This window comes from Mycteria americana, chromosome 6 (assembly GCF_035582795.1).
Source record: "Mycteria americana isolate JAX WOST 10 ecotype Jacksonville Zoo and Gardens chromosome 6, USCA_MyAme_1.0, whole genome shotgun sequence".
NCBI lineage: Eukaryota > Metazoa > Chordata > Aves > Ciconiiformes > Ciconiidae > Mycteria > Mycteria americana.
Genome location: NC_134370.1, coordinates 37,342,041 through 37,369,713, shown reverse-complemented (window position 1 = coordinate 37,369,713; position 27,673 = coordinate 37,342,041). Strand labels below are relative to the sequence as shown.

General features: G+C 37.0%; 1 protein-coding gene across 5 annotated transcripts in view; it reads right to left on the bottom strand.

The window, feature by feature from the left end:
* MYPN (myopalladin) overlaps positions 1–27,673 on the bottom strand; it is a 77,612-nt gene that overhangs the window by 35,423 nt on the left and 14,516 nt on the right. For 3 of the 5 annotated variants that reach the window (XM_075505321.1, XM_075505319.1, XM_075505322.1), the window contains 3 exons: positions 14,282–15,220; positions 3,719–3,894; positions 2,107–2,158 (listed from right to left, as the gene is read on the bottom strand). In XM_075505321.1, coding sequence (XP_075361436.1) covers positions 2,107–2,158; positions 3,719–3,894; positions 14,282–15,219 — 1,166 coding nt within the window. In that variant the 5' untranslated portion in view covers position 15,220. Of the gene's footprint in view, positions 1–2,106; positions 2,159–3,718; positions 3,895–14,281; positions 15,221–24,880; positions 24,930–25,844; positions 25,885–27,673 lie in introns of those variants that run through there. The other 2 variants (XM_075505320.1, XM_075505323.1) reach the window with 2 other exon arrangements.

Below are 27,673 nucleotides of genomic sequence, written 5' to 3'. Positions count from 1 at the left end.
ACGTGTGTGTCCCTTAGATATGTCTGTCCCAGTTACTTGTCAACCCCAGCCTCACTTCTGGGATTGAATTCCAATTGATCTAAACTGATACATACTCCTAGGTAAACTGCATTTTATAAGAATCAGGCTGCATATCTTGCCACTCTAATCTCTCATACTTAGTTCAGTTACACCAAATGTAATAAATGGCCTGGATGAACCCAACTGTGGCTTGAAAGCTGCTGTTACCAGCTCTGAGCAGCGTGAGAGAGTGATGCTAGTTTCTCAGAGGACAATGCTAGTTTCTCTTGCACTGCTCCCTGAGCTTGTATGAAGATTTGGACCTACAAGGTAATGAAAATACCATGGTCTGCTTGGTTACAGATTCAATAATTTACTGCTGAAAAATGAAAAAGAGAGGTATGCTTTCTGACCAACATATCATGCAGTTTTTGTAGTGTACAGGTTGGCACCTCTTCACTTCTTCTAGGTTGTTTCTATATGGAAGTAAAAGAGTTGACCCTATTTATTTTTATTATTAAGTAAAATAATGCAGACAATGAAGAGATGGTCTTTCTATTCAATCTGAGGTATGCACTGGCTGCTCTGGAATGTACCACAGGTCCCCCCAGGAAAGCCAGCCTTCAAACCAGAGGAAGCCTTACTCAGAGTGAACATACAGGTGTTGTGATCACTGATTTCTCTTTTGAAATTGTGAACTTTTTTTTGCACCTGTTCTCATATTAATTCCCTTTCATTACAGGTGTTCAGATTCATGTGACAACAGCTGGAAGCTAAGCAAAAATAAAGACACTCTGATTATACCTAAACCTGATCTTTCATAATTCTGTCATTTGAGGACATCCTGCTACAATGTCAGAGCGGCATTCTTTTTTTTCTGAGAAACACAAAACGCAATACATTACTTCACAGTTTAATGAGGTAAGCAACTTAGAGATGCCATCAAGTGATCAGGATCATGGTCAACACTACATTAACACCTAATGAGATGAATAAGAAAAAACATTATGCCTGAGACATTTGGAAAAATCAGAGCTAGAACTACAAAAAACGTAGCAATTTGTCCCAAAACCTTTGAGATCTTCGTGATCTTAAGTTTTATATTAAACCCTTACATTTATCAAAGTCTATAAACCAGTCAAATCTGGAGTATTTTATGACTTTGAAGTAAAAATCACCTAAAACAGGATTTGCTGTCAGCCTGAGGTCTTCAGTCAAACACACTTCAGTGTTTTGTATTTGCATTTTAAAAGAAAATCACATTTGTAATGAGTATAACCCCCGTTGATAAATAATGGAAAAAACCAAGGGCGCATAAGTCTATCTGATGAAAATTTCCTCTTTATAAAGCACTGGTTGCCTTTGGGGTTGAATTAATGCATACAAAGGAGTTCAAAATAAAAGATTGATTATTTTAGTTTCCAACTAGTCTGACTCCCTTTCCAGTTAACAGAAAGACTTTGATTCTGAGACTATAGATTTTAACAGCATTGGATCAGGTTCTAAATGCACAAGGAGTGGATTTCATTTAGGAAAAATAACATTATTTCCCAGGTTTTAGATTACATCTGACACCTTTTCTTTCTTTTTATAATTAAGTATTCTTTTATACCCATCATTTCAGTTTACTCCAGTTCATATGTATTAATTTCCTTATCTTAAATCTAAATAATCCATGTATAGCCATCTTCTGCCAAAAACTTCATATTTTCATGTAAGAAATTTTACTACACTGTTTTTCCAAGTCAGATGCTTAAGTCAGCATTTAAGTTGGGTCTAGTCAAATGGCAACTGTTTTAGTAAATTAATTTTAGTAGTTTAATCTTTAAGGTAACATATTTCTTCCTATGTTTATATTTAATATTAAAGTTTCAATCCTTAAGCTAAAGTTTGAAGACACACAAGCACATGTGTATTTGTTCCATACTATTTGTAAAGCAAACAAAAACCACACAAACAAAACCCAACCCAAACAATCCAAACAAATTCCAAACAAAAGTCTGATGTGTTGGAAGCTGCAAAATATTAATGGAAACTGAAATGTCTACACTTGTGGGTTTTTTTAACTGTAAGAAATATGGAAGATGTAATTGATTTTAAACTTACCGATCCATTTCGTCTTTGATGATTTCACCTTCAGAGTCAGAAGAAGAGACTCCTATGATAAAAGAAAAAAAGAATCACTTAGCAGAGGGGTTTTTGGAGAAGTTTATCTATGAATGATACAAACCTTTATTCAAATTTCCTCTAGAGTGTTCTAAGGATACATATTATAAAGCTATGCCAAAACAAAAGATCACATTGCAGTGGAAATGAACCAACGTTGCACACTGTGTAAGATGCAGAACTGCTATTGACATAAGGCAGATTTGGGATGAGGTGTGATTGAAATGAGGAACACAGCATCCAAGAGTGAATGTATACGTGGGTCTTCATCAGGTTCTCTGTAAAATGCCACTAGTATGATTTAGTCTGTAATTGCTGTTGTGAATCAAGTAAGAGCTTTTTTTTCTCAGATACCTGATACTACCAGTTTGGAAAAAAAAAAAGGGAAAAAAAGAGAGAGACCTGGAATCATAGCTATTATTCTTAAACTAGTGCCTTGTAGCACAGTTTGGAGAAGACACTAGCTCGGTTTACTAACAGCTGTCTTACTGAGACATTTTACACTTCTGATTCAGCCTTCACTGCATTTGGAATTTGCATTTTCTCTGCAGTTCCTGCCAGTGAGCATCTCCATCAGCCATGGCTTCCACCCAACATCCACTGAGTTAGGTAAAAGCAGGCCTTGGCTCCAGTCTCGAGAACTAGTAAATCTGTGCCAAGCACAGACATCTCCCATTAATGTCAGGGGCAGTGCAGATACTAAAAAAGGATTCGTCCTTTCACTGTCAGATTAGAGATGTGAAAGAAGAATAACAGTAGAGCAAAATTAACCTTTTATTAAGTAGGGTAGGTGCTTTAATTTATGAATGGTCCCACTGTTGTCAGTGATGGTACTCATGGTATATTTCTTTGCCTGAAAAATGGGAAAAACACAAAAGGAAAAAAAAAGTGTTTATTTTAAATTTGTAATTCTGCTAGCACAATGACGGATGCAATCTAAAACCTTACCCAAAAAACTGTTAAAAAGAAATATAATAAATAGACATCTCTTAAGCCAAGTAGGATATATTAAAAAGCATAAGGAGAAAGAAAAGAGACCTAAATCTGCAGATATATATTCTGTTTTATTTACAGCATTTGTTGTACAAATAAAATATGAAATTGCTGGCATATTTATTTTGCTTACAAGGTCCCAATAATGGGTTAGGATGAAGCTATCCTATATTCAATTTGTAATAATGACTGTAGAGAAAAGGGATTAATAAAAATTAGACACAAAGTTTAGGTTCTTATATTTCTTTAGAGTAACCACAGACAAAAAATATAAGATGGCATCAGAATCTGAATATTTCTAGACTTCGATCTTGTAGCAAGATACATAAAATCTCTGGGAAGCAACACAATAAAATTGTATGTAAAGGGCAGTCACTTGTCTGAAGGGAATTTTACAGAGAAATAATAAATATGTTAATAATGATGAAAAATGTTGACTCCCTGCTATGAATTTTTTGTGAAAAATCTATTACACAGTTAACATACAAAATACATAATTGTATCTTAATCCTGTATGACCAATTTCAACAACCAATTTCCACAACAATTCTAACATTACCTTCTATGTAAATCTCTGCAGAAGTGGAGTCTGTTCCATAGATGTTTGAAGCAAAGCACGAGTAACGTCCTGTATCCTCCTCAAAAGCTTCAACAATAACCAATGAGTGTTGATCACCTGTCTGGATAATTTGAATGTCTGGTGAGTTTTCAAGCTCCTTCCCTTCACAGTACCACCTGCAAGGCAAAAAATATTGTTTATCAATGAAAACAACTTGACAACTAGAGTGACGATGTTGGAAGTCTTTCTGATGATAAAACAGGTGGGTTTTAGCCTGAAGATTCTGACAGAGTACTGCAAGCAAGTGTTGAATCAACAGTCATAGGAATAAAATATTTATGATTTTCATGATATTCAATTACAGCAAATAATAGAGCTCCTTTCTTTGCAGTATTTAAACATACTAACAAACTAGTTTACGTAAGTGACTCTAGCACGTATTTTTCTTGATACACAGATTTCAATAGCAGAGTAGAAGAGCTCTGAATCTGGAATGCTATCAATCCAGCTCTGAATTTCTCTTGAGGTACATTCAGATCTGTGTTGTGGCTTAAGCTGTAGCCAAAAAAACCCAAACCCCTAAGTAAACAAATTTCCCTCAAATGTGTGATTCCAAAGTTCTCACGTTTATTCAGAATGTGACTGAAATTTACTATAATGTTACTCTTTGTTTCATCATATATTTAAGACAATCTGCTTTTTATAAAAGATGGCATAAGTGTATCACAAGGAAAGAGAAGTGATCTGTTACAATATAGAGGCACTTCCTTACAGGGACATGGCCAGTGAGACAGCTGGACCTTAAATTCTTTTCTGCATCATATTGCTGTGTTTCTCTTTTAAACCCAGCTACACATCCAAGAATATATTGGGCTCTTTAGAGACTTCATACTCTCATCTAAGGCACTCCTAAGTCCCTCAGTGTTCAGAAGGGTTGTTTCAGTAGAAAATGCAGGAATCCAAGCAAAAGTAAAAGCAGCACCTGAAAAGACAGCTCCATAGGATGTGCTAATGACAGTAACCATCAGCTCAACCTGAGAGCTAGTAGGAGAGGAGAGCAGGCCTGATTGCTATTGCTTGTTAATATGGAAAAGACAGAACAGAAAGAGAAAAAGCAGGTGGGTTTGCAGAACCAGATTCAAATTTAATAAGACAATCTAGGTTTTCTAGAGAAGGTGTAGTACTATGTATAGGATCCAGAGTTAAATGTTTGGGATAATACTTAGAAATACCTGTGTTTTTAGATAACTAGCTAAATTTGAAAAGCCAAACTAAGGTGCATTCATTTTCACTGTAACTTATCTCATAAATATAGATAGATATAAAACTCCACAGAAATATTTGTCTTTTCTGTTTACTGCTGCTTTCTTAACTAGGTATGGTTGATTAATGCATCTTGTGCATGTGTGGGTGGGGGCTGTCGTACTAATAACACATTTTTTATTCAATTGATTTTTTAAAATGAATAATTGTTTCATCCATCTTTATATGGTAACTTGGTAAAAGTACCTGCTAGCTTTTGAGTGCATACAAATGCTATCAAAGCAATGGCAAATGTATTTACTATTATATATTACAGCGTAAGATTAGTTGTGAAAAGGATAAGGATAGGTTTTTGAGTAATAAATTGTAATAATTCATATTTCCTGGCTCATACTATAAGGTACTTTGATACATTTCCATCTCAGATAATTTAGAAAAACATTAATCAATAAATTTGTTTAACCATTCAATTGTATTCACCTCTTGGAAGCACAACTTTTTACAAGTTTGTGCTACAAATTGAGCATAAAGAAAACCCCAAATTAATATCTTGGGAAAAAAACCCTATAAGACAGTCCATACCAATGGAAAACCAGAATTTAATAGAACTATAATGTAGAATTGAAAAAGGAGCCTCAAAGTGACTATGAGGTATGAAGGAGTACAGATCTGAAACTTAAATGTTGATTACATAGCTAAGAAGTAAACCATGCACTATTTGTGCACCATCAGTCCTAGCTGTCCAACATGGCTTTCTTAAAGTAGACAGGGTATTCCCCAGTCCACTTCAAGTTGCACGTTAGTGTAATCTGTAGCCGTACAGTCAACTGACTTGAATGTACAGCTTGGAAAGCGTACAGGTCTGCCTGTTATGAAGGGAAGTTCCTGCACTGTAGAATGAATCATACTGCTTAACACAATTCCCCCTTTTAGAAAGGCAAACCTTTGTAGCTAGAGGGCTAGAACTTAAAAGTCTTGGTTCGTGTCTACATCTGCTTGCTTATCCTCTTTTACAAGCCCCCATTGTAACAAGAATTGAAAATGGGTCTAAGAAAATTACTTTTATGAATTTAATGTTTCCGATGGCAATGAACAGTCACGTAGTAAATACCATCATGTTAAAAGGTTGTAAAATGTCCCAGCTCTCTTCCCTGACATTTCACAGTTGAAGTACAGCTTTGCTTCACTAAAATACATCCACATCCTTCTTGTAGGATTTTACCAATGAGAAACTGGCACTGCTTTATGCAGAGAACTTTAACCAAAATTACTCATTTCTCTTCCATTTGAGCCTTAGGGATCTGATAGACAAACTCTTGAAGATCTGGCAGCAGTACTTTAAAATGTTAAAATCCTGATGCCAACTTCTTTGCTGGAGGTTTCTCACTCTGAAGCAAGGATGGCAGGTTCAAATGTGTTCCGAGGCCCAGCTGCCCCAGTTCTGTTCTAATGAAAATGGGTTTGCGCCAGGACACTAGAGATGTGGATCTAGGATAACTGAACCATACAAATTCTCCTATATATCACTTTTGGTAAAAGTTAGTAACCATGAAAGAAGGGACTGCGCAGTCAGGAGGCTACAGCTGCATCTTAAATTGCCACAGATGTTTGCTTGAACTCAATGTGGGCCACAACGTTAAGGGAGTATTCCTCTGTCCATCCCTCTGAAGTTCGACATAGTTCATTTGCTAGGTTTTCTGCCAATCTAGTGGGCAAAATGAGATGCTCCAAGGTACTTTCTGTCAGTGGACAATCTGCCTAGGACAACACTTTACTCCAGGATAGCTTTCAGCAGCTATTCATGCTACTTCTTGAACCTCAATGGAACTTGTTTAAGATGCTTCACAATACAATGTAAACAGTGTTCTGGATATTAACCAAACCCATACAACGTGCAGCACCTTTGGAAATTTAAGAGACAGCTGTCATCATACAAAAGGGAGTAATAACATCAGCACATATCCTAGGTTGCCAGGTGAACTAGCACATATAAAAAGATAAAGAAGAACTTATGGGTGTTCTGGCTCAGGCTACAAGTCCACCTAACCCAGCATGCTGTCTTGACAGTGGCCAAAAGCAGATGCTTACAGAAGAGTATGAGAACAAAGCGAGCGTATACATATATAGGTATGTATGTTCACATATTTCTCCAGAGTATCTAATAATTCTCTTTAATTTTTTTGTCTTTTTATCTTTATCATTTATCTTTATCTTTCATCTACCATTCTCTTTACTTTTTTTAGAAAGTGTGAAGCAGCACTTAAAAATAATGTTAAAAAGGCGAAATCACTGGTCTTAAAATGATTATTTACAAACTACCTCTCTTTTAAAGGATTTCACTATCACAGTACTATTACCATTATTTTCTAGTAGATTAGATTGTATGGTTCTTTACTAACATTTAGTTTGCAAATCCTGCTTTTTATTTGTGTCATCTTTATTTTGAAAGAATTGGTTTACACTTCCATTCAAAGTACATTTCCTTTAAAAATAATGATCTTTCTAGCTTCTTTTGATTCAGCTGTAGTGTTCATATTCCATCATAGTCCAGTCAGGAACCTTCAGATCCTCTAATACAAACCTCTTCAAACAGAAGGAAAAGCTACATCTCTTTTAGACTTTGCCCATAATGACTTGCCCAAATCTGGTATTTTCCCCACTAATAATTAGATACAGTGGGGTTTTTTTGACTGGCTCCCCAGAAGGGCATGTTACATTTGCTTTTCTGTTCAGTGATGTCCTTATAAACATGTAGATACAGACACCATAGCTAGTAGTGGGGTCCTTGGTATCCAGAACACAAACATCTAGTGCCTGGGATAAAGAAACAACTCTACCACGAGTAAGTAGACGAAACATTTAGCAGTCCCAAGGGAAAAGTATGGTAATGTGCATTACAGGGTTGATTGACAAGGTCCTTTGAAATTGATTAGTGCCATTGTTAAGTTCCAGACCAGGAAATTCTATAGGATTCCTGTGATCTCAAAGGAGGATTTTTTTTTATTCTATGTACAATATAGTTTATTCTTCTGTTGTTTTCAAGATTTGCAATTGGTGATAATGGACAATGGTCCCATTTTCAGGAGATAAGACCTAAGATTCATGCACGGTTGTGTGACTACAAGCACAAATTTGGTATATGAATGTACAAGTCACCTTTTAGGTGTGTAATTCATGTAGGCAACTGTGTACTTTGGGAGTTGAGTCATGGCACTTACTCATGTCTTTTTATATACCTACCTCATGCCTCTTCCTTATAATGTAGACTTGTTTTAGCATGTTAGCTTTAGCAGATATGAAAAACTATTAAAGAGAATACCCATGTTCTAGAATTTGATCTCATTTTCAGCAGCATCTTTTCAGAACATTAAAATAACTTATGTAGTACAGTGATATTATATTTTTGTGTCCACTCAAATGTGGCTCCTCACTGCTTGATGTGACACAGAAAGCAAAACACATTACACAAAATGCTGTGATATAATCACCAGTAAGGTGTAAGATCTCTTTGTGTTCCTGCTGATCAGCTTTTCCAATTAACCTATTGTGTTTGTGCAGAGATAAGTCTGTATTGCATGCCTTTGTGAGGCACAATTCTAATTGCTTATAAGCAAAATTAAATACATCATGTAAGCTATTTCTTCCAGTTATTTTAGTAGTATGTGAATAGTATATTCCTTTAGTAGACTCAGACAATGAAGCAGGATTGAGTTAATTCTTTTCTTTGCAGTTATTTTTTCCTTTGACTAGTTCAAAATTTGCAACTTAAGTGATTTAAAACTTCGGGAATAAACTTCTGTTTCAAACCTCTGTTTAGTTCTCCTATGCAGTATGTTCTTTAGTCACTATTTGAACCATAATGTTAAAGTATTTTGAGATTAAGCCAAGAAAAAGAGCCTGCTACATGTATGTTATCTCTTCACAATGCATATAAATGAAAACCAATTCTCTCTTGTGAAATTAAGCTTTATGTAAACCTTTGGTATGGCCATATCTACTCCTTGCTTATTAACATTTTATTTTATTCTTACCATCAAAATGTTGTACGTGGTAGCAATGAAATGTCAGTTCCAAGGGGAGTTCTGACATTGAGATACGTGGCATGACTGAAGTGGCAATACTCTCTGTCACTGACATTTCATTCCTGCCATGAATTGTAATGATAGCTTCATCATACAAGGCAGGTTCACATTAAGCACAAGCAGTGTTGTCCACTGTGCCAAATTCATCCTAGGTCTTAATCCATTGACTTGATCAGAGTTGCATATAAGAGAAGTTTGGCTCTCTAGGCTTTGAGCACTAAAACAGATAAATGTTTTCATTTGGCAGTGAGGAAAAAAAATCTTAATAAATCTTAAATTATTTCAGTCTCTAAAAATCTGTGATTAGTTGCAGATCTAGTCTCCTAAAACAAAGCAGCACTAAAATGCACTTTTTAAGCTTTGTGTGCCTATGTTAAAGAATGTTTTCATGGAAACCTTATGACATACAGCCTGTTTTTAGAACATCAAATCCTCATGACACTTCCAGGATAGCTGTGTATGCCAAAGCATGCAATGTGATTCATAAGTAAAATTAACCTAGGAGTGATGTGCCAAACAGTTTGGAAAAATGTAGGCACCTCTGAACTTGAGGGAATAAGGAGTGCTCTCCTCACGGAGAGGAGCGAATGTCACACCTATCATTACTCATACAGAAACAGAGCTGTAGAAGGAAGCATGAGAAGGAGGTCATCAAAACCTTTAACACTTTGGAAATAATGCTACACACTTCTCTTAAATGCTTATTTCTAGCCTGCAGTTTAGTCAGAGTAAAGTAATCAATCAATAATTGTAGTAGTGCTCTTTAATTGTGAGCTAATATTTGAGCTAGCTAGAGGCCCGTATACTGTAGTATCAATCTTTCTTTGTCTCTTCTATGTCACTGCATTCAGCTGATGATACTGAAAAATGGGTAATGTTTTATTGAAACTTCTTTCTAGAGAGGTAGGTTTAATAAGCTTCCTCTGACATGTGGGCCTGTTACTTTAAGGCTGAGTTATCTTAAAAAGCAGTTAGACAGGTCTATCTGTATTCAGCCAAGCAGGATTTAGCTTTCCATATACTGATACTTCAAATCAGTTCCCAGTTTCTTCTCTTGCTCCACCATCCAATTTTCTGTCCCTCACTGAGCCCTCGTATACACCAGATAGTTACCTACCAAGCCTGTAAATTATACTGCTTTATCATTGCCAATGATATTTTGACCCTGATCCATCATGAATGTCATTTACACCATTTTTTACTTCATCAATTTTGTTTTGTACTGTCTTGCTTTCAAACGTGGTATCTGTCCATCATATTTTCCAGTCCTTTCCATTCCTGTGATCAGCTTCTTTCTAAATCTCCTGTCTCTAATTTCTCTCTCATAATCCCTATTACATCAGTTTAACCATCTGATTGCTCCTAGTGTTGACTGAGAAACTATATTACAGAGCTTGTGGAATCTTGTTCTTGTTTCACAATGCTCTGGGTTCCCACAGTACCACTTCTACATTGTAAGTGTATATATTATAAGCATTATAAGTAACTTGGGATTCCTTTCTGTGATTAGGAAGTCCATTTTAAGTCAAAGGGCACAGGCAAGCATGCACATTAGCACATGTGTGTCTAAAGGATGCTTGTTTACTGAGCATGGTCATTCAGCTAAGTGAAGGAAGAAGAAATCATGCCTTAAAGCCAGTCAGCATTAAGCTTTCTTTCATCAGTTGCCACCTTACCAGTTAGTCCTTTCCTGGGACTACTGATTTTTGTATCTCTCTTGCTTATCTATTAGAATTCTTCTCTCCTTTTCCAACTCCACAGATACTGAACTAACTCACCACAAACCTCAGAGAACTGTTACCCTCAAGGCAAGACAGTTGCCAGTTCTGAGCCCAGTTCTGGACACAGTTCCACAACTATGGCCAACAAGATGCTTCCTTCACTATTTTGGAAGCTTTGCATGGCAGATCAAAGACATGCACTATTTTTAGTGAAAAAACCTGCATTCTCGTGGTCCCCATGGTTAATGGAACACATACCCCAAAGTACATTACATTTTCTCGTTTCCTCTTGCTGTAGCAGTGACTAAAAAGGCCATGATCACTGGAAGCACGTGAATATTTATCACTTAGGCAAGTGAATTTTTTTACACCCTTTCTGAGTGTTACTCCTACACATTGGTGGAGTTGAAAGAATCTTGGATGAACAGGACAAAAGTTTTGTTAACAAACAATTATGACCAGGAAACTCTGTTCAACAGCTAATGTTCAGAGCTTTCTCCTTAGTACAGCAGTACATACACACACACACACAAAACCATAGGGGGAGAGAAAGTTCAAACTTACCCCCTTGTGTTTTATCTTCTATTTGTTAGTTTAAATAGTGAAACTGAAAGCTGACCCTGATCTTTTTCTTCAGCTTGACTGCTTGGGACTGATTTTCCCTATAGGACTTCTTTCTCCCTGGCCTTGGGGCATCTTCCCTTGGCCTTGGGGCATCAGTGTGTGAGTTCTGGACTTCTGTGTTAGCTCCTCTAAGACTCTGATCTGGCTACAAGTATGAGACAGTAAACCAAGTGTGCATTTCTGTTTGAAGCAGTATATTATCGTTGGAAAAGTCTGATGGATGCTTATTCTATAAAAGTGTAACAGCTCCTGTATTGATTGTCATTCACATAAGTAGCTTATTTTATTATTTACAGTAAACAAATTCAAATGTTGAGATAGAAGTTTCAATGGAAAAGCTTCAGTTTTGTTGGGACAAAAATAGACCCAGGTTACAAAGATACCCATCATCCAATTCTGTGGAATCAAGCGGTCCCTGAATTGGGTGCATAGGCATTCTGGCCATCCCTGGATACTCCATGGGATGAGTCATTGTTCCTGGGTTCTCCGATCTGCCCTTGTGAGGCTTCAGTGACTTTATAGTGTCAGCTTCTAATTCAGATAGTTGTTAAACGCCTAAACTTAGATGGCATGAATACCTTGTCAGTTTTATGTATGTGTCAACGGCATGGACATGATGTCCTGTTATAAGGATGGTGTTGTGGCCTTCTGGAGGAATATATAAAATTAACATTGTGCACTGGAGTACATGTCTATAAGCAAGCAATTCAGTGTTCACCTTTTCTGAATACAAAGAAAGCCAGATTGAGTTTGTGTACAGATATACATAAGAGAAGAGTATTTCAGTTGTTTTCTTTGTATTATAAACTATGAATGATGAGAGAAGAAAAAAATTATTTCTCATGTCCAGGAATCCTACTGACATTTTTAATATCAAAAAGATTTATCAAGGCAAGTGCCTGGAGAAATAAGTCTCAAAGTCTTTATAAGCAAGAGAAGTCTTCAGAGAGTGGTGCTAGTATCTAGGGGATGATGATATTTCCTGTCTGTTTTCTGTCAAACCCCCCAGATTTCTGGCACTGTTTTCTCTTTTGATCAGAGTCCTCTATGAATTTAAGGGCTGAACACAATACAACATTTATAATGGCATAAGATCCATCAAGGGAATGCCTCAAAATTGTTAATTAAAGCAGTGAGTTTAGACATGAAGCATAGTAGAAAGCATATTCTTCTCAAACAAGGTATTTCCCCCAGCTTTAGAACAGATTCATCTTCTATAAACAAACCATTTAGTCCTTTGGACATTCACATTCCTGTCATGGACAAGACACCCTGTGTGGCACCATGGATCAAGGTCTTGTTAGGGACTGAGAACCTACATGTTGCTACTAAAGGCACTAAGTAGGGCAAAGTGATCTGGCACTCACACACAGTTCAGGGATCCTATGAACTGAGTAACTTCTTGTCTTCCTGACAAGGTTGTCCATAACTGCAGACAGGCCAAAACAAGAGGATTCATTTGTAGATCCTTGTTCCTATGTACTTAATATTGTGTTGTAAAAGCTTCTTCCTTCTGAAAAATTAGCAGCTGATGTGCCAGAAATCCAAGGGAGTGGAAGACAAAGATTCTTTACCACAAAAATCTTTGGAGCTTCTGTCTTTGGACGTTGAGATAGTTTTCATTTGATGATAGTGCCTATTAGTTCAGTGAGAAGGATGATAAAAGGTGTTGACTGCAGTAGAAGTGGTAGTAGTGCTGTACCCAGCATTGTCTAGGTATATAAGGAAGACAATGAGCTGACAATTGGAAAAAGTGGACCATATGTGAAGCTCAGAGTCCTTTAATTAGATGCTGAAGATGCAAGCAGTTCTTTACAATATTTAGAAAAGCAACACAGATTTCTAAAATGCCTATAAAAGGATAGGCAACCATCTAGACTAAGGGTATCTGTTTATGATATTGCAGATATTAGGATGCAAATATGTATAGTACATCTCTAAAAGATGGATAGAATTTTCCTTTCTATTGAATTGGTACAGTCCCAGCAAAGGAAATATAATTCCACCACTGTAATTGAGAAGTAAATTTGGCTAATGAGCTCTATATGAACAAATTGAGATTTAGAAATGCTGATGAGATCTAAGAATTTTCGAGATTAATTTAAAAGTTAGAATAACCTGTTTCTCATTCCACTGATGTCTTTGACAAATAAAGTGTAGCTTTTTCACATTTCCATTCATCTCCAGTGATTTTTGCAAATGTTACTTATTTAAGTTTCAAAATCCTCATAGATATCCATAGGTGAAGACTGAAGCATCAGAATTAGTGTGCTAGTCACACAACATGAATAAGTATCAATTAATAAGGGTGTCTTATACTGATAAAATGGAAGCGTTTTTTCTAAGGTCACAGCAGAATTGTTGTCAGAATCTGAATTAGAACTGAGCTGTTCCTGGTTATTTGTATAATAACTTAAATGAAGTCCTTTCCTCTCTGTTCATGTATGGATGGTTTTGGTTTATAGGAACCTATGTTTACTCATCTCAAATACCTTCAGACATCAGCCTGAGGTTTCACAGCCATTGGTGTTTTTAGCCAGTTTACACAATCGGTCTTGATTTCCGTAAAGGTAACTAAACATTTCTTGCTAAGGAGTTAGCACTTTCTTTTAATTATGGAAGTTCAGTATTTAAAAACAGTTCTCTCAAATTCAAAGAAAATAATGTGTCCCAAAATATGTTGTCTTAAAATATAAGCAACCTTTTGCATGACTTAAAGAAAGCAATTTTTTTTTCTTAATAAATTTTAATGACCAAGATTAAGGGACTTTTGCTACAGATTACTGAAACATACACATCAAAATATCTGGAAAGAGTAAGGCATACACCTACTGTTACAGAAATACAAAATGGCAAGTGCAGAATATGTTTACCTGACTTCAGGTGCTGGGATTCCTACCACAATGCAGTCCAATTGCACTTTGGTTCCTTCAGGAACTTCCCTGCTCTTCAGTTTTTGAGTAAAGCGTGGTGGTTGTCCAATAGGCTCATCAGAATATACAGATGCAGATTCTGACTCTGGTTTTAGCTCTGCACTTGTTAATTGATTGAGAGATTCCAAGTTTGCCGCCTGTTGATCATCTGTTTGTTCAAATGTTTTCTCTGCTTTGTTTTCCAAGTCTTGAGGTACTGGAATGGAAAGCCTTTCTCTGCTTTCTGACGTGCTAGATAGGCTAGAGCTACCTTTTTGAGCAGACTTATTCTTAGAATCAATTTTGCTCCTGTAGTTTTTGCATGTACGGGGTCTTACTCTTTCAGAATTGTGAGCTTTGAAAAGTGATGAGAGCTCCTCAATAAAATCTGCTGCCTTGTTTAGGAATTCCTTTTTTGATTCTGATTCAGAAGGAAGGTGTTGTTTCTTTAGGTCTTGAGAGCTCCCTTTGGAGCCCTTTGTATTTCTGACATGGTCCTGACAAAAGTTTGAGTGCAGGCCATTGTCTGATGTTTTCAAAGCTGTAGACTGGGCCATTTGTTTGTGTTTTCCTGTGGTTTTCAGCTGATCTGGGGGGTGCTGTGAATGTACCTGAAGCTCATCCTGTTTAGTTTCCAGTGGATTCTGATCAATAGCTTGTCTTGCCAAGTTTACACTTTCATGTAACTCTTCTTGGCTCAAAAAGGCAGAGAGATCTGGAAGGTCATCTTGGGCAGCTACCTCATCTGAATCACCAGAAGCGTTGCCGTAATGGAAATTGTGAGAAGCTGGTTCTGATCTGCTTCTTTCACTCTTCCCTTGATGTTTAGTTTCAGCTAAATAACTTTCTCTCAGAAGTTGAGATATTGAAGTTGAGGATTCTAAACTGTCGTCTTGCATGCTGCCAACAAAAAGGACAAATAGGACCACACCTTATCAATAGCAAATTTTTTGATTGCACACAATTACAGGCTTCTGAAAAGCAGAACACAACATTTTCAAGGTGCATCTGTGTGCTGATATTAACTTGTACATATAGCCTTGTTTTAAAGGCCTGCTTCTGTACATACTGCCAGATAGTATTGCCTTTACCCAGTAAAATCCATTTTTTATCACTTTCTACTGTTGGTAGCCTTACATAGCTAAAGCAACTGCAAGTGTGGTAATTTATACTTTGATCCAGGCAAAACTTAACTACAGAGCTATTAACTGAGTTTCAATGTCAAGTCTTTATCAGTGCTGATGTGTGTTTCTTAGCTAAGAAACAACCTCATCAGATAGATTAAATGCTTGATATTTCAAGGAATGAAATTTGTGAGAGAATAACAGTACTTTTAAATTAAGTAAATTTAGCTTGAAAGACACTGAAGTAGTAGGTAAATGAACCCTCAAAAAGCATTTGGGGGATGAGAGGAGGAAGGAGAAGGGGAGAGAAGAACAAAAATATTCTATAATGTCAATTTTTCATTTAAAATTCTTAAAGATATTGCATTATAGGAAACAATAATGGTGCTAAATGTACTATACCTTCTTAAATTAAGCATTATGTCTAATAAACTATTTAAAGTAAGTAGAGAATTATGTCATTACTCGATAAGAACATCATTTGTACTACAAGCCTTTCAAAATCATTATCTTAGGTCATCCTGATTCTGAAAAAATGTATCACAGATGAGAAGATAGTATCAGAAAGCCCATACTTAACCTGCATGCCTGATAAGCAAAGCTAAAGTATCCCTTTTGATACTTAAGAAAGTACTTCTGCATAATATTCTCCCTTTTCTTTACACAAGAGCCATTATGAAGGTAGAGGGATTCAGACATCCTATTAACACACTCATCTTAAGGTGGCTTAAATATGAAGACAAGACAAATACTCTTCACAACCTTTCAAGGAGCTGGTACCTCACAGATACTGAAACAGGTGCATGACTATTTACTGGATCTGTCTCTCAGAATATGCAGTGCAGAGTACCTCTCTCCTACTTCATTTACGGTCTGGCAAGTCTTGCTGTGATGGTTGCAAATATTCCTACCCCAAGGTGTCTGATTTGTTGCACTGCAGAAGGTTCTGTTCCTATCATGGTATCAAGAGAAGGGAACATGCATGCTCTTGCCTCAGCAATTTCCATTCATAGCCTTATGTAACATCTTAAGTTGCCAGAGAAAGAGAAGAAAAGTAAAAAAGGTATCTCTGCTGTGAAAGGCTTTCTCCTCTGCTAGTGGGACAGTTGTCCCTGGAAAAGAGCTGGTAAAAAGCAAATGAGGTGGTAATATCTTGTACTGCTGCAGTATTTCTTCCTGGAATGTGAGTGACAGCTCTTCTTTCTTATTTACAAAAAGGAAGGCTTCCGTTTAAACTGTTTATATTCTTCTTCAATGAATGAACATAAAGCTATCATATTCTGATGTGCATTTTGAGACCTTAATCCCTCTGCCTAAGGGACAATTTGTTATATTGAAGTTCTTTTTCTTATGCAAATATTTGGCATTTTTGATTTATTAATTTTATTGTTTTATTTTGGTAATATGAAACAAGCAAAATCAGTAAGACAACAAAGGCACCCAACCAAAATATTGGTAAGGTTGTGCATGTATGAAAAATGACAAATAAAATACCATATACATTATATGCTTCTAAGCACCCAATCTAGTCCCTGCAACTGAGCCAGGGTCTGGAATACTAATTGAACACTTGGCATTAAATTATCTGGCACAGTGTTTCAGCGAAGCTGTGGCACATAAGAGAACATTGGTTTGGGAAGCCCACATGAGATAATGTTGTAAGCTGTTTCATGACTGGACAGAGTATGTAATTTAACCTCTTAAGACAACAAAGAGGTCTCCATGAGGCTTAAAGTTCCCACTCTATGGATACTACTTTTGCTTGCTCAGCTTCTACTTCTTAAACAGCTGTGCAACCTTACTGAAGCGGAACGTGTTTAAGGGGTTATATTATCTTGTTTATGTGCTGATAGCATACTATGTGCTGTAAAGGTCACAGTTAAAGCTACAGTTTCAACTCCGAAGAGTTTGAATACATTCTAACATGAGGACTTTACAGCCTGGAAGACAAACCTCGCACATGAATGAACTGCAGACCTAGAATATAGCTGTAACATAGGGCAAGTTTGCTTTAGACCTCCTCCCCATGTGCCACCTTGTATCTACTTAGAAGGGAAGGAGCAGAGCCACAGTCAGCTCTTTTCTCTGCACTGTGCAGCTGGCTTGGCCTGCAAGAAGAGAGCAGTGTGTGCTTTTAGTGGGATGTCATAGAAGGTACAGTTTCTCAGAATATCTTTGGAGGGATGCAGCTCCACGCTAACCTCTCTACATGTGGCTAAGGCTAAATGATAACATCCAGCTGTATGTATCTTTGTATAGCTTTAGATGCTACAGTGGAAGGCTGTATTTTATATGGTTGGAGAGGTATTTTACATGGTTGCAAAATTTAGCTTGCTACATTTCTTGGCAACTCTTTCTGAAACATTTCAGAATGGTACATCTTCATTTCATCTCAATGTCTGTAAATGTCATCAGAGCTTAAAAAAGACGATGCAGTTCTTTAGAGAACATTGGACACTCTAAGGATGAAATGCAAGTAGGGAAATAATACTGTGTGATCAAAACCTGCTGAAGTCAAATGAAGTTAAAGAACTCCTGCAATAATTTTGTTGAGAGGGTATATGAAAATCATCTGCCTGTGACTATTCAGGGTTTCATTTTCCTCTGTTGTATAGCTATTGCTTGATTTTCTCATTTAAGTGCTATGTCTGTTTCAACAGAGGTTGTTAATCACAGTGCAGCTTTCCTGCAGATAACCATAGTAGAGCAGCTGTTTGTTCAGTGTGGTTATTTGCTGGGTCTTGCATATCTTTTATTCATCTTTTGAACAATGCATTGAAACATGAAAGAAATAATTTCTGCTAATGTGAGAAATAATTTTTGCTAATTCCCTTAAGGAGTATTACTGCAATATGAGGAGATGCTCTCAAAGAAGATGTGTTTAGATTGGCAAAATAGCTTTATAATTCTAGTTTGCAAAAAAGTATAATGAAGAACCCACTGTCTGATAGCAAAAGGAGGAAAATTACATGCAAATTACTGCAAAACAACAAAACCAGGGGTGCCTATACCTGGTGAAAATATAAAATGACAGAGGAAGTTAAAGTAGTCAAATCAAAACTTCCTTGTACTGATGGTTCATTTTGGCTAGCTGTATTGCAGTTATATAAAGCATCTTCCTTTCGGATGACCAGGCTTGACAGCACAGCCGTACATGGAAGACCCACTTCTTCTCTGTCACAGTCCTGAGTGAACACATAGGAAGCAAATGGACAAATCACTGGTTCAACTCTGTCTCTGCCCCTCTGAGGGCAGTTGAGCAGGTGTGAATGGGAGAAAACAAACAGTTCCCCAGCAAAGGAGCTGGAACAACTTCCTTCCTTCTGCCCATTGGAGCAGAAGGGGTAGAAGGGGAGCAGAGTGCTCCTTCTGGTGTTGGGAAGCAAGATATTGATGAGAATGAATGTGATGCCAAATTCTTAATCCTTAGAGAGCCGTCACTTTTCTTTAGAGCTCACCCAGGGTCAGAATATTATATCTAACTCTCCTCTATTTTCAGCTTGTGTAGAAGATAACTTTTTATTCTATTTTTAGTAAGGAGGAAGTTGGGTACTAGTCAAATGTAGCAGTCCGAGGCACTGCTTGGCTACTGAAGTTTTAAGATGTTTTGAATTATGTGATATTTCTAATTAAATGGAAAATGTTGAGTTTCAGCAAATGTTGCTGAGGCTACCAGACAATCCCGTTACAATTATTAATTATGCCTTGCTTATGCCTTGAGAGATGTCCAGTTTATTGTTGGTTTTTTTTCTACAAGGAGTTATACTCTCCAAGGACTACAGAGGGCTGATGATTGAGGGAAGCACTGGGTAGGCTGAGCCATTCAGATTTCACAGTCAGGGGAGAACAGCTTTGGTTCAAATGAGACCAAGCATAAAGCCTGATGAGGTCTCTGGGCTAGATAGAAATAAGGCTGAATTCAATATATTTTCTAAAATATCTATAAAACCATCTTTCTAGTGAGCGAAAAGATACCACCAGAGGAACAACTATGCTATTACAGGTTTGATTAATGATAATTAGTAATAATTTAGCCTTTCTATAGCCAAAATTGGAATCTAAGCTCCAAAATTAAGATCTAGTTTTGAATTCAGTCTTTCTCTTTGCCTGACCTTCTGGATTGTTTAGACTGAGATGTGGAATTGGCCTTGATATGCCTTGAGCCTTCCCTTTAATTTTTCCTGATTGGGACTTTGGAACAAAAGGGTCTTTGTGGCTGCACAGAAACCGTCCCATGGTTCCCCAGTGTGCAGCAGCACAGAACACTGGCACTGAGTGGCAGTGCATGGCACACTGCTGCCATATCATGGGGCTAGCAAAATGTATACAGTAATTGCAGATATCTGTTGAGCAGATAACTGAAGATAACTTTGCAGATAACTGTTGAGTAAGCAGTAAGAAGGACAAACTCTAGTAAAAACACAGTAGGCAGCAATCTGTGGTGTCAATGAAAACACCAATAATTTTGCAGACTATAAAAATCTGTCTTATAATGAACCAGTATCAAGGGGAGGAATTGCAATGCTAGTTACAAATAATAGCCCTAAACTGGTGTTATTTAGGATTGAAAATGGGATGCCTGACTCCAGCAGTCAGCAGTTCCCTACTCTTGACTGGTTCATTACCTACATCATCAAACAAGTGCATTGAGGGCAACATTTTTTGCTTTCCTGGGACACTAACAGCAGAGACCTTGGGCACCTATTATCTTGAGAGGCATCAGAGCATGCCATGAACAAAACCAACTGCATGAACTTCTTCAGTCTACTAATTCAGTTTCCAGTAGCCAACTCATTGCACAAGCTTTCTAAGTTTCCGAGACCCTATATTTATGGCCATATTCTCTTATTAGTCAAGTGATATGCAGGATAAAATATTCACAAAGGTAGAATTAGTTTCCACAGTTTGTTTTGGCAGTGACTTGACCTGAAAATCCTTACATGGAAGGCAGGAAAATCGCACTGCAGGAAGCTTGCGCAGTGTGACACCAAACCCTTTCATTTCCTCTTGTTTGAGGCTTGTTAGACTCGTTGCTGAATCATCACTGAAAGAATCTGAGCTTTTCCTAAGAAAACAGCAGTAGTGGTATCTCAGCAAAACTGAAGAGAATGCCAGATCCTCTGTTTTATTTGGTGAGAGACAGCTTTGAATGCTTGATGCCCTAAAACAGTTTTTTCAAAACACTCTTTATCATAATAAAGAGGTTATCTGCAAATAGCAGATTTAATGCAAAAAGCATTTGAACATCTTCTTTGGCCTTCAGTTGTAGTTAAAAATGAGTAATTTTAGTCGGTACATGTTGTTCCTGTCTGGCTTTTCAAGCTACCATTACTTTAATTGAGACTGCTTTTGTATGAAACCCCAGTATCAGGACAGCTAGCAAACTGCTGCTTCTTTCTCTGCATAGTGGCACCTTTGTGGCCTTTACACAGCAAGGCTCTGGACCTGTATGCCCAGCACCTCTGTTTGGAAACTGGAAGGTTTAGCAGATGTTAGAGGCTATATCCTTTTCAATTTAATTTAATTGGACATAAATTGCATTTACCCATATGCTATTGAACACTAACAGTTACATGGGTGTTTCAAGTGTATGATTACAGCTATGAAAGACAAGCTAAGAGATTACACAAGTGATCTGTCTTGCAGACGTTTAACGATCACAATCACATTCTTACGTCCTTGCAGGAATTCTCACTTAACAGTTGCCATTGTCGCCGTTTCCGTTACTGCCTGTTGACAAGCTGTAGCTGCTGCAAGATGGACTTTGAGACTCCAGGCATAGGAAAGGTTAGGCTGGAGCAGAGAACTAAGGTTAGCCGTCTTGTGTGTGTTTGGGGGTATGAATGTAAGATATTTTTAATAATTGTATTTAGAAAGCTATGTACAAAAAGGTACTTTACTTTTCTGTTTTAGACACATTAGTAGCTGTGAATTCTATTCCTTGTAATGAATCAAGAAATTCAGATAACTGAACTCCCATTTCCAAGTAATGTAAGTAAATAAGGGAAAATAAGGAGAGATCCTCCAAGCCCAGGAGTGTAACAGCTTCTGATGGAAACAAAATCCCTTTAAGAACAAGTAGGCTAAAGGTTATGTCCCTGTTTAGGAAACATCCTACTTCTTTATGTATATTTTCCAATATAATCTTTTTAATGTTCTAAGCATATTTTGCATTTTCTTCTGTCTCTAATCCATTTTATAAATTCTAGACCTTAAGACTCTCATTTGATTGCAAGTCTAAAAGAGGCTGGTACCTGTTTCTTGCTTGCTGTTACATCATTTTGTAAATAGTGAAAAGACTGGTGGTGGCGGTGTTTTAAATATCTTCACATACTGCTGCTCTTTGCTTTAATGTAAATGTCTGCTGTTCAAGGGATTTTTTAATTGCTGTTATAACTGATGTATGGCTACTACTGCTTCTGTTCAGAAAAATAAGTAGAATCAGGCCCTCTTCTGTAAATAAAACCTCTAATAGTGCAGCTTCTGCCCTTAGGTACATTGCAGTATAGATCTGGAGCAACTTCACTTAAACTGCCCAGGATTTACTTGGAGTAGCTGTGAACAGAAGTACTAACTCCCACCTCACAGCCCATCTATTTGTAAATGCCACACAGTTAAATTTTTTAAGTAGTTTTCAGGTAAAATGCAAAGTTTTCCTCTACAAACTTGAATCTTAAACCTTGAAAAGTGTTACCTATACAAAATTTTCTAAAAGGAAGGGAAAAGAGAGGGAGGAAGGGAAGAAAGGAAAGGAAAAGGGGAGAAAGAAGGAAAAAAAAGGTAAATATAGAACATGCAATATTTAGGTTTTTTGGGAAATTTCATTATTTTTAATAAATCTGTAATGCCTTGGGAGCTGAACAATGCCTCATCTTTTGAATACTTGTGATAGTGGATTGGGGCCTTAACTGGTGAAACTAATTCTAAATTCCTTTTAAACCGAAATTGCTATCTGGATTTTCATTAGAAAGGGAATATGGACTTGAATTATCTATATACAGTTATATATAATCTATATTTAGTTAAAAATACTATGCTGGAGTAATAAATCATTTGAATTTACAGAGATATAATTTAACATGTGAATATTTTATGAACATTAGGTAAATAACATCAAACCACAAGCAAGTGATTTGAAGCTGGGAATATTTAAGAGTTTAGATTTCTGTAGCAGAAGATCTATCTAGACTGCTTTTTGTAGTGATATTGGTCCCCTCTAACACAGCTCTTTTCCTCTTGTCTGGAGGTGTTCACCATTTCACCCACAGGCATTTGAATGCAACTCAAAATGTACAAATGTTAAAGCCTTAAAAGCGCCTATTCTGCTTTAAGAAACTTTTGATTAGCCTTAAGAGCACCTATTTTGCAAGCAAATAGTGATATTTGTCCTTCTGGTGCTAGAAATGCGAGAGGTGAAATGCGTTCTTCATTACCACTGTATTTCATCCCTCATGTCTCTTCCTTTTCCTGCTGACAGCATAAAGCAGCATAAACTACTCAACTCTTCTTCAAGGAAAAAGCACATTCAAAGCTCTTTAACTTTTTCAACATTTCCTTTGTACTATCATGTAAAGAAAAGAGCTTTTTTTTACTCTGATCACAAAAAGTCTTTATTTTTTCATAATTAATGTTGTCCCTTAGTAGTTCTCAAAATGAGAACTGAGACCATTTCTTACCCATGTCTCGAGTTCTCTTTGCCTCCTTAGTGAATCTCCTTGAACTGCAAGGTAAACAGTATCTCCAAGAAGCTCCATATTAAGTCAAATTGAAATGGAAATAAATTTAATCTGATGTTTAAATTAGAAGGTCAAAAGGGAAAACAGGTGATGGCTGTCTTTGAGGCCTGCCTGGGATGCTTCTTCATTCTCCTCTCCCATTGACCTGTGAAGGCTGGGCTTCAGATGTTGGGGCAAGCTCTGAGTGTAGTACTTCAAGTGCTCATAATGTAGGACAAGTTTTTATTAACTCAAGTAATGTATGCAGTCCAGTTTCCTTCAAGGATTTCCCACATGAGAAAGAGTTTATATGAAAGGCCCAAAAAGATACAGCAGAGGTCCACAATTTGGTGCTGAATGTACATACAAAAGTCCTCAATGGAAAATATAACTAACAGGCAATAATATTAATTTATCCTGGTCCAAACACAGGCACACAACTCTGCAAGCCTTTCATGGTTAAAACTGCAAATCCATTTTCATGGACTGTGACCCAAATGATTTGAACTAGGTAATTTCTATTAGTCCTGCTAACAGTATGCGTGAGCAGTGTAGAAATCCACAAATGCATGCGGTTGAAGACTACTGTAAAGTTTTAGTTTGGGACTGAAGCTACAGCTTAGCTCTCAGTGTTAAAAAGTGATTTATGTATTGCACTGCATAAAGTACTGTAATGAGAATTTGCACAATTTAAAACGCTGAGCAAATGTCTCTATTCTACCTGTGTATGTAAGTGGCACCGATGTCAAGGGAACTGTGTACATGTATCTGAAGACCGGACAACTGACTGCTTGTGTAGCCAGACTGAACAAGCAAAAACTGGACAAAGAAAAGCCCTGAAAACCAGGGGTATGCAAACTAGATGGCATTTGCACATCTTTTGTCTGGTAATTTCAAATCTGTGGGCTGCTTTGTTTTTAAAATGAGATTCAGTTTTCATACAAATACTGGTTCCTAGTGAAAAAGGGAACTCAAGCCTTAAATTAGACACAAAAAAAAATCTTGCTTGCATTTTTCCCCCCAAGGTTTTTCCAATTGTGCCTTTCTTTTTTCACACTCTTACTGTATTTATTTCTTTTTGTCTGCTGTTCTGTCTTTTTTATGCTTTTTCCTCAGTCTTCCCTAAGAAAATTGTAGCACAAAAACCTTCAAATTTGAATCATATTTTCAAACTATGATGTTTAAATGAGATTTATATTAGGTGGAATTCATTTGCCTGTCCTTGTAGAATATTACTGTTTATGAGAAAAAGTACTAAACCAGTTAAGTTTTAAACAGAAAAGTAAACTGATTTTTTTTTTTTTGCCAGTGATTTAGATTATGATTTAGACTGCATTGTCCAATTGCTGTTATGGTATTGTGGAAATTATTAACAAACCATCTTAATGTTGTGTTTATGTGCAAATATACCTAGACTGCTAATTCTTAGCAGCTGTTGTTAAGAAACATTCCTTCAGTACGACAGCAAGACCTGCTGTAAAATCTCTAAAGAATGCGCAGGAATAGCAAACCAGCACAGAGCACACAGTTCTCCTTTGTCTTTGATAGTCTGTCACATACAAAACCTAGCTAATTCCTGAATTGAGTAGAAATGATTTCTGGTACGTAAATATCATTCTGCCCAGCAACAGGAACTAACACGCTTCCTATTGCTGTTTAATTTTGTTAGCCCTTTCTGAAAGAAAAAAGACAGACAGACAGACAAAAAGAAATATCCTGACCTTAGGAACCTTCAGGAGGTGTAGAAGAAGAAGAGCAGTGTTGAAGTTTATTAAATTGTTCCATTAGCATTTGCTGATTTTGTTTCCACTCCTAAACTCTAGGGCGTCTTCACAAACGTAAACCTCATGACCAAAACAAGACTACTAATAAAGTAATCAGTGTCTTTAGCATAATTTGTATAATGTTCTATTGACTTAAACTCAAGAGCTACTCTGTTCTCTTGTCAATTGTTGACATACTATTTTGTAAAACTTAAGATAGGCTTCTGATTACTGCTTAATGTTGCAATATATTGGGCCAAACATTTGCTACTGACAGTCAAATACTTTTCTGAGAGAGAGAAAGAGAGCAAGGGAGATAGTGAGAGCTCAAGGGGGAGAGCTATGCCCTTCTAGCAGGACTGTTTCTGCAGCTGTTGTGTACATTAATCCAGAGAGCAGATCTCCCAGCACTAAATATAGCCAGTGGGGTCATTTTACACGACAAAATAAATAAATAAATAAATAGAAAGTATTTAACTATGGGGTCACGTTAAATTCAGTTTGATTTTGCTTAAGAAGGAAATACAAATTATGGCATCTTGGTTTAAGGGTGAATACCAGATTGTAAATATTTCAGAACGTGGAGGGAAAATAAGCGGGAAGAAGAATACAGTCCTGGCAAGGAACTTTTCAGGTCGTTACAATCTTCTGTTGATTCTTTGGAGGAGTCAGACTGGCTCGGAGGGGTTTTGAGAAGCCCACCAATGCTATTCAAGCCTTTTATAATGCTGCAGTACATTGTTTCTCTTTCACTGCAATACACATGCCTCAGCGTAATTTCAGTCAGTCAGTTTAAAAATTATTTGTTCCTTGTATATGTCTTATCAACAATAATTAGCATTCAAACATACATGCTCATCAAACCCTTCTGCACCTGTGCTGCAAAATCAAAATGTAGACCGATCTAAAGTTGAGAGATTACCTTTTTTAATTCCTCCAGATGTTGCTGCCCAACCCTGGCAGTTAGTAGCGATGACAATTATCCAGAAGTGTGAGATTAAAGTTAAGGGAACGAGGGAATTCTTCGAGTCCTCGGGAACAGAAACAGCTAGGAGTCCATACAGTGAAGGAGGTTAACCTTCGTTATTATGAGGATGGCTGTAAGAAGCTGGACAACCTGTCACCACCGGAGCAATAGCATTTGTCAGTTTGCAGGTCCCAAGTTATTTTGAGCAGCGTAAACCATGTGCCTGCAGAGCATTCCACCTCATTGGACAGGGAATCCACTGCTCTGACAGCACCTATGGGCACCGAGTGCCTTCTCCTCACTCATGAAACGTCCCCTATAGATGCTTATGCAGGTTTTGCTGATTCATCCAAGAGGCACTGTAGTGGCATTGTATTACTCTTGTCAGCTGGTTTAGACTTCAGCCTTTTAAAATTACTAGTTATTGCTATTGTCTTTATGTTTTGATCAGAACTCGAAGATTACAGTCACTGGGAAACGCATCAGCCGGTAACAATGTAAAAGTTTTGCAACTCCAAAGGCAAACTCAGCAAACGCGTGTGATTTAATAGTAAAATATTCCTGACTTCTTTGAAGTGTTTGACTTAATAGTGCAACAATGCAGAAATCCTTAAGGATGGCCTGTAATTACAAATCCTCAAAAAGCGAGAACTTTTAAACTTGTTATGAAATGCACAGATATAAACGGTTGGGGGAAAAGCAATTAAAAGAGGCAAGTGAAACTTAGCTGTAAATAAAACTGAGATATACACGTAGGTGGAATAATTTCAAAATATTTTAAGCAGTACACAGAGAAACCCTGTTACTATATAGAATTTCATTTTGTAAAACTGAGCTACTGGTTAAAACCTTGAGTGACTAAAACCTACCACATCACCTGGAAAATGTAGAGACTAGATTTTCTTTTCTACTCATCCTAGACATCAGCAACAGAAAAAAATCTGTAATTCTAAACAGTTCAGCTTACCAAAAATGCTGCTTGATTGTTGATATATTATTAAATATGCTTATCACAATTCCAGTTTTAAAAGATTATTAAAATGTTATGCATTTATTATGGGGAATTGATATATAGCCTTTTCTACAGCTAATGATGTAATTAGCTGGCCTTTGACCTTCTCCCAATTCTCTCAAAATGTTATCAAGTGAGCGCCTTTGCTAGAAAGAGGTTCTACTGTGGAATGTAGTTCTTCAAAAAGAGGTTTTATGAGGCATAACAGTATGAAAAATCAGAGGTAAAGGCAATTCTTTTATGAAAAATCTCCTGATGCATTGGAGGTAGTTTTCTTTTGTTTCTCTCTCATTTTTGTAAAATATCACTGTCAGAATAGCTTGTGAATCAGCCTGTCCTATGTTTCAGATAGGCATCTATCATCTGAAAGGGTCTGGATATATTCAGGTGTCTGCCTACAAGAGTAGCTTGCGATACTCCCTCACATGGCAGTGTCTCTGGTAATGAAAGCTCATTCTGATGTCCTCTTGCCTTTGTTCTGTCATCATTTCAGAAGAACATAACAGCGCTCAATGTGTTTATTCTGGGGTGTTAGAAAGTGCTACCAGCGTCTACAGGAGAAACAATTTTCTGTTTTACAGCTCATCAATCTCTTAGCTTAATTTTTAAACCAATAAAAGGAGTTTGCAGTATGATTAAAGATATGGGCAATGATGTGCATGTCACAGGTTGTGATTCTGTACTAAAAGTGTTGACTGATGGGCAAATAGAGATTGCTGTTGCCACTTCTGCCTCTGCAAGGGACAGGCAAGAGTGCTGAGGCAGATCCAGA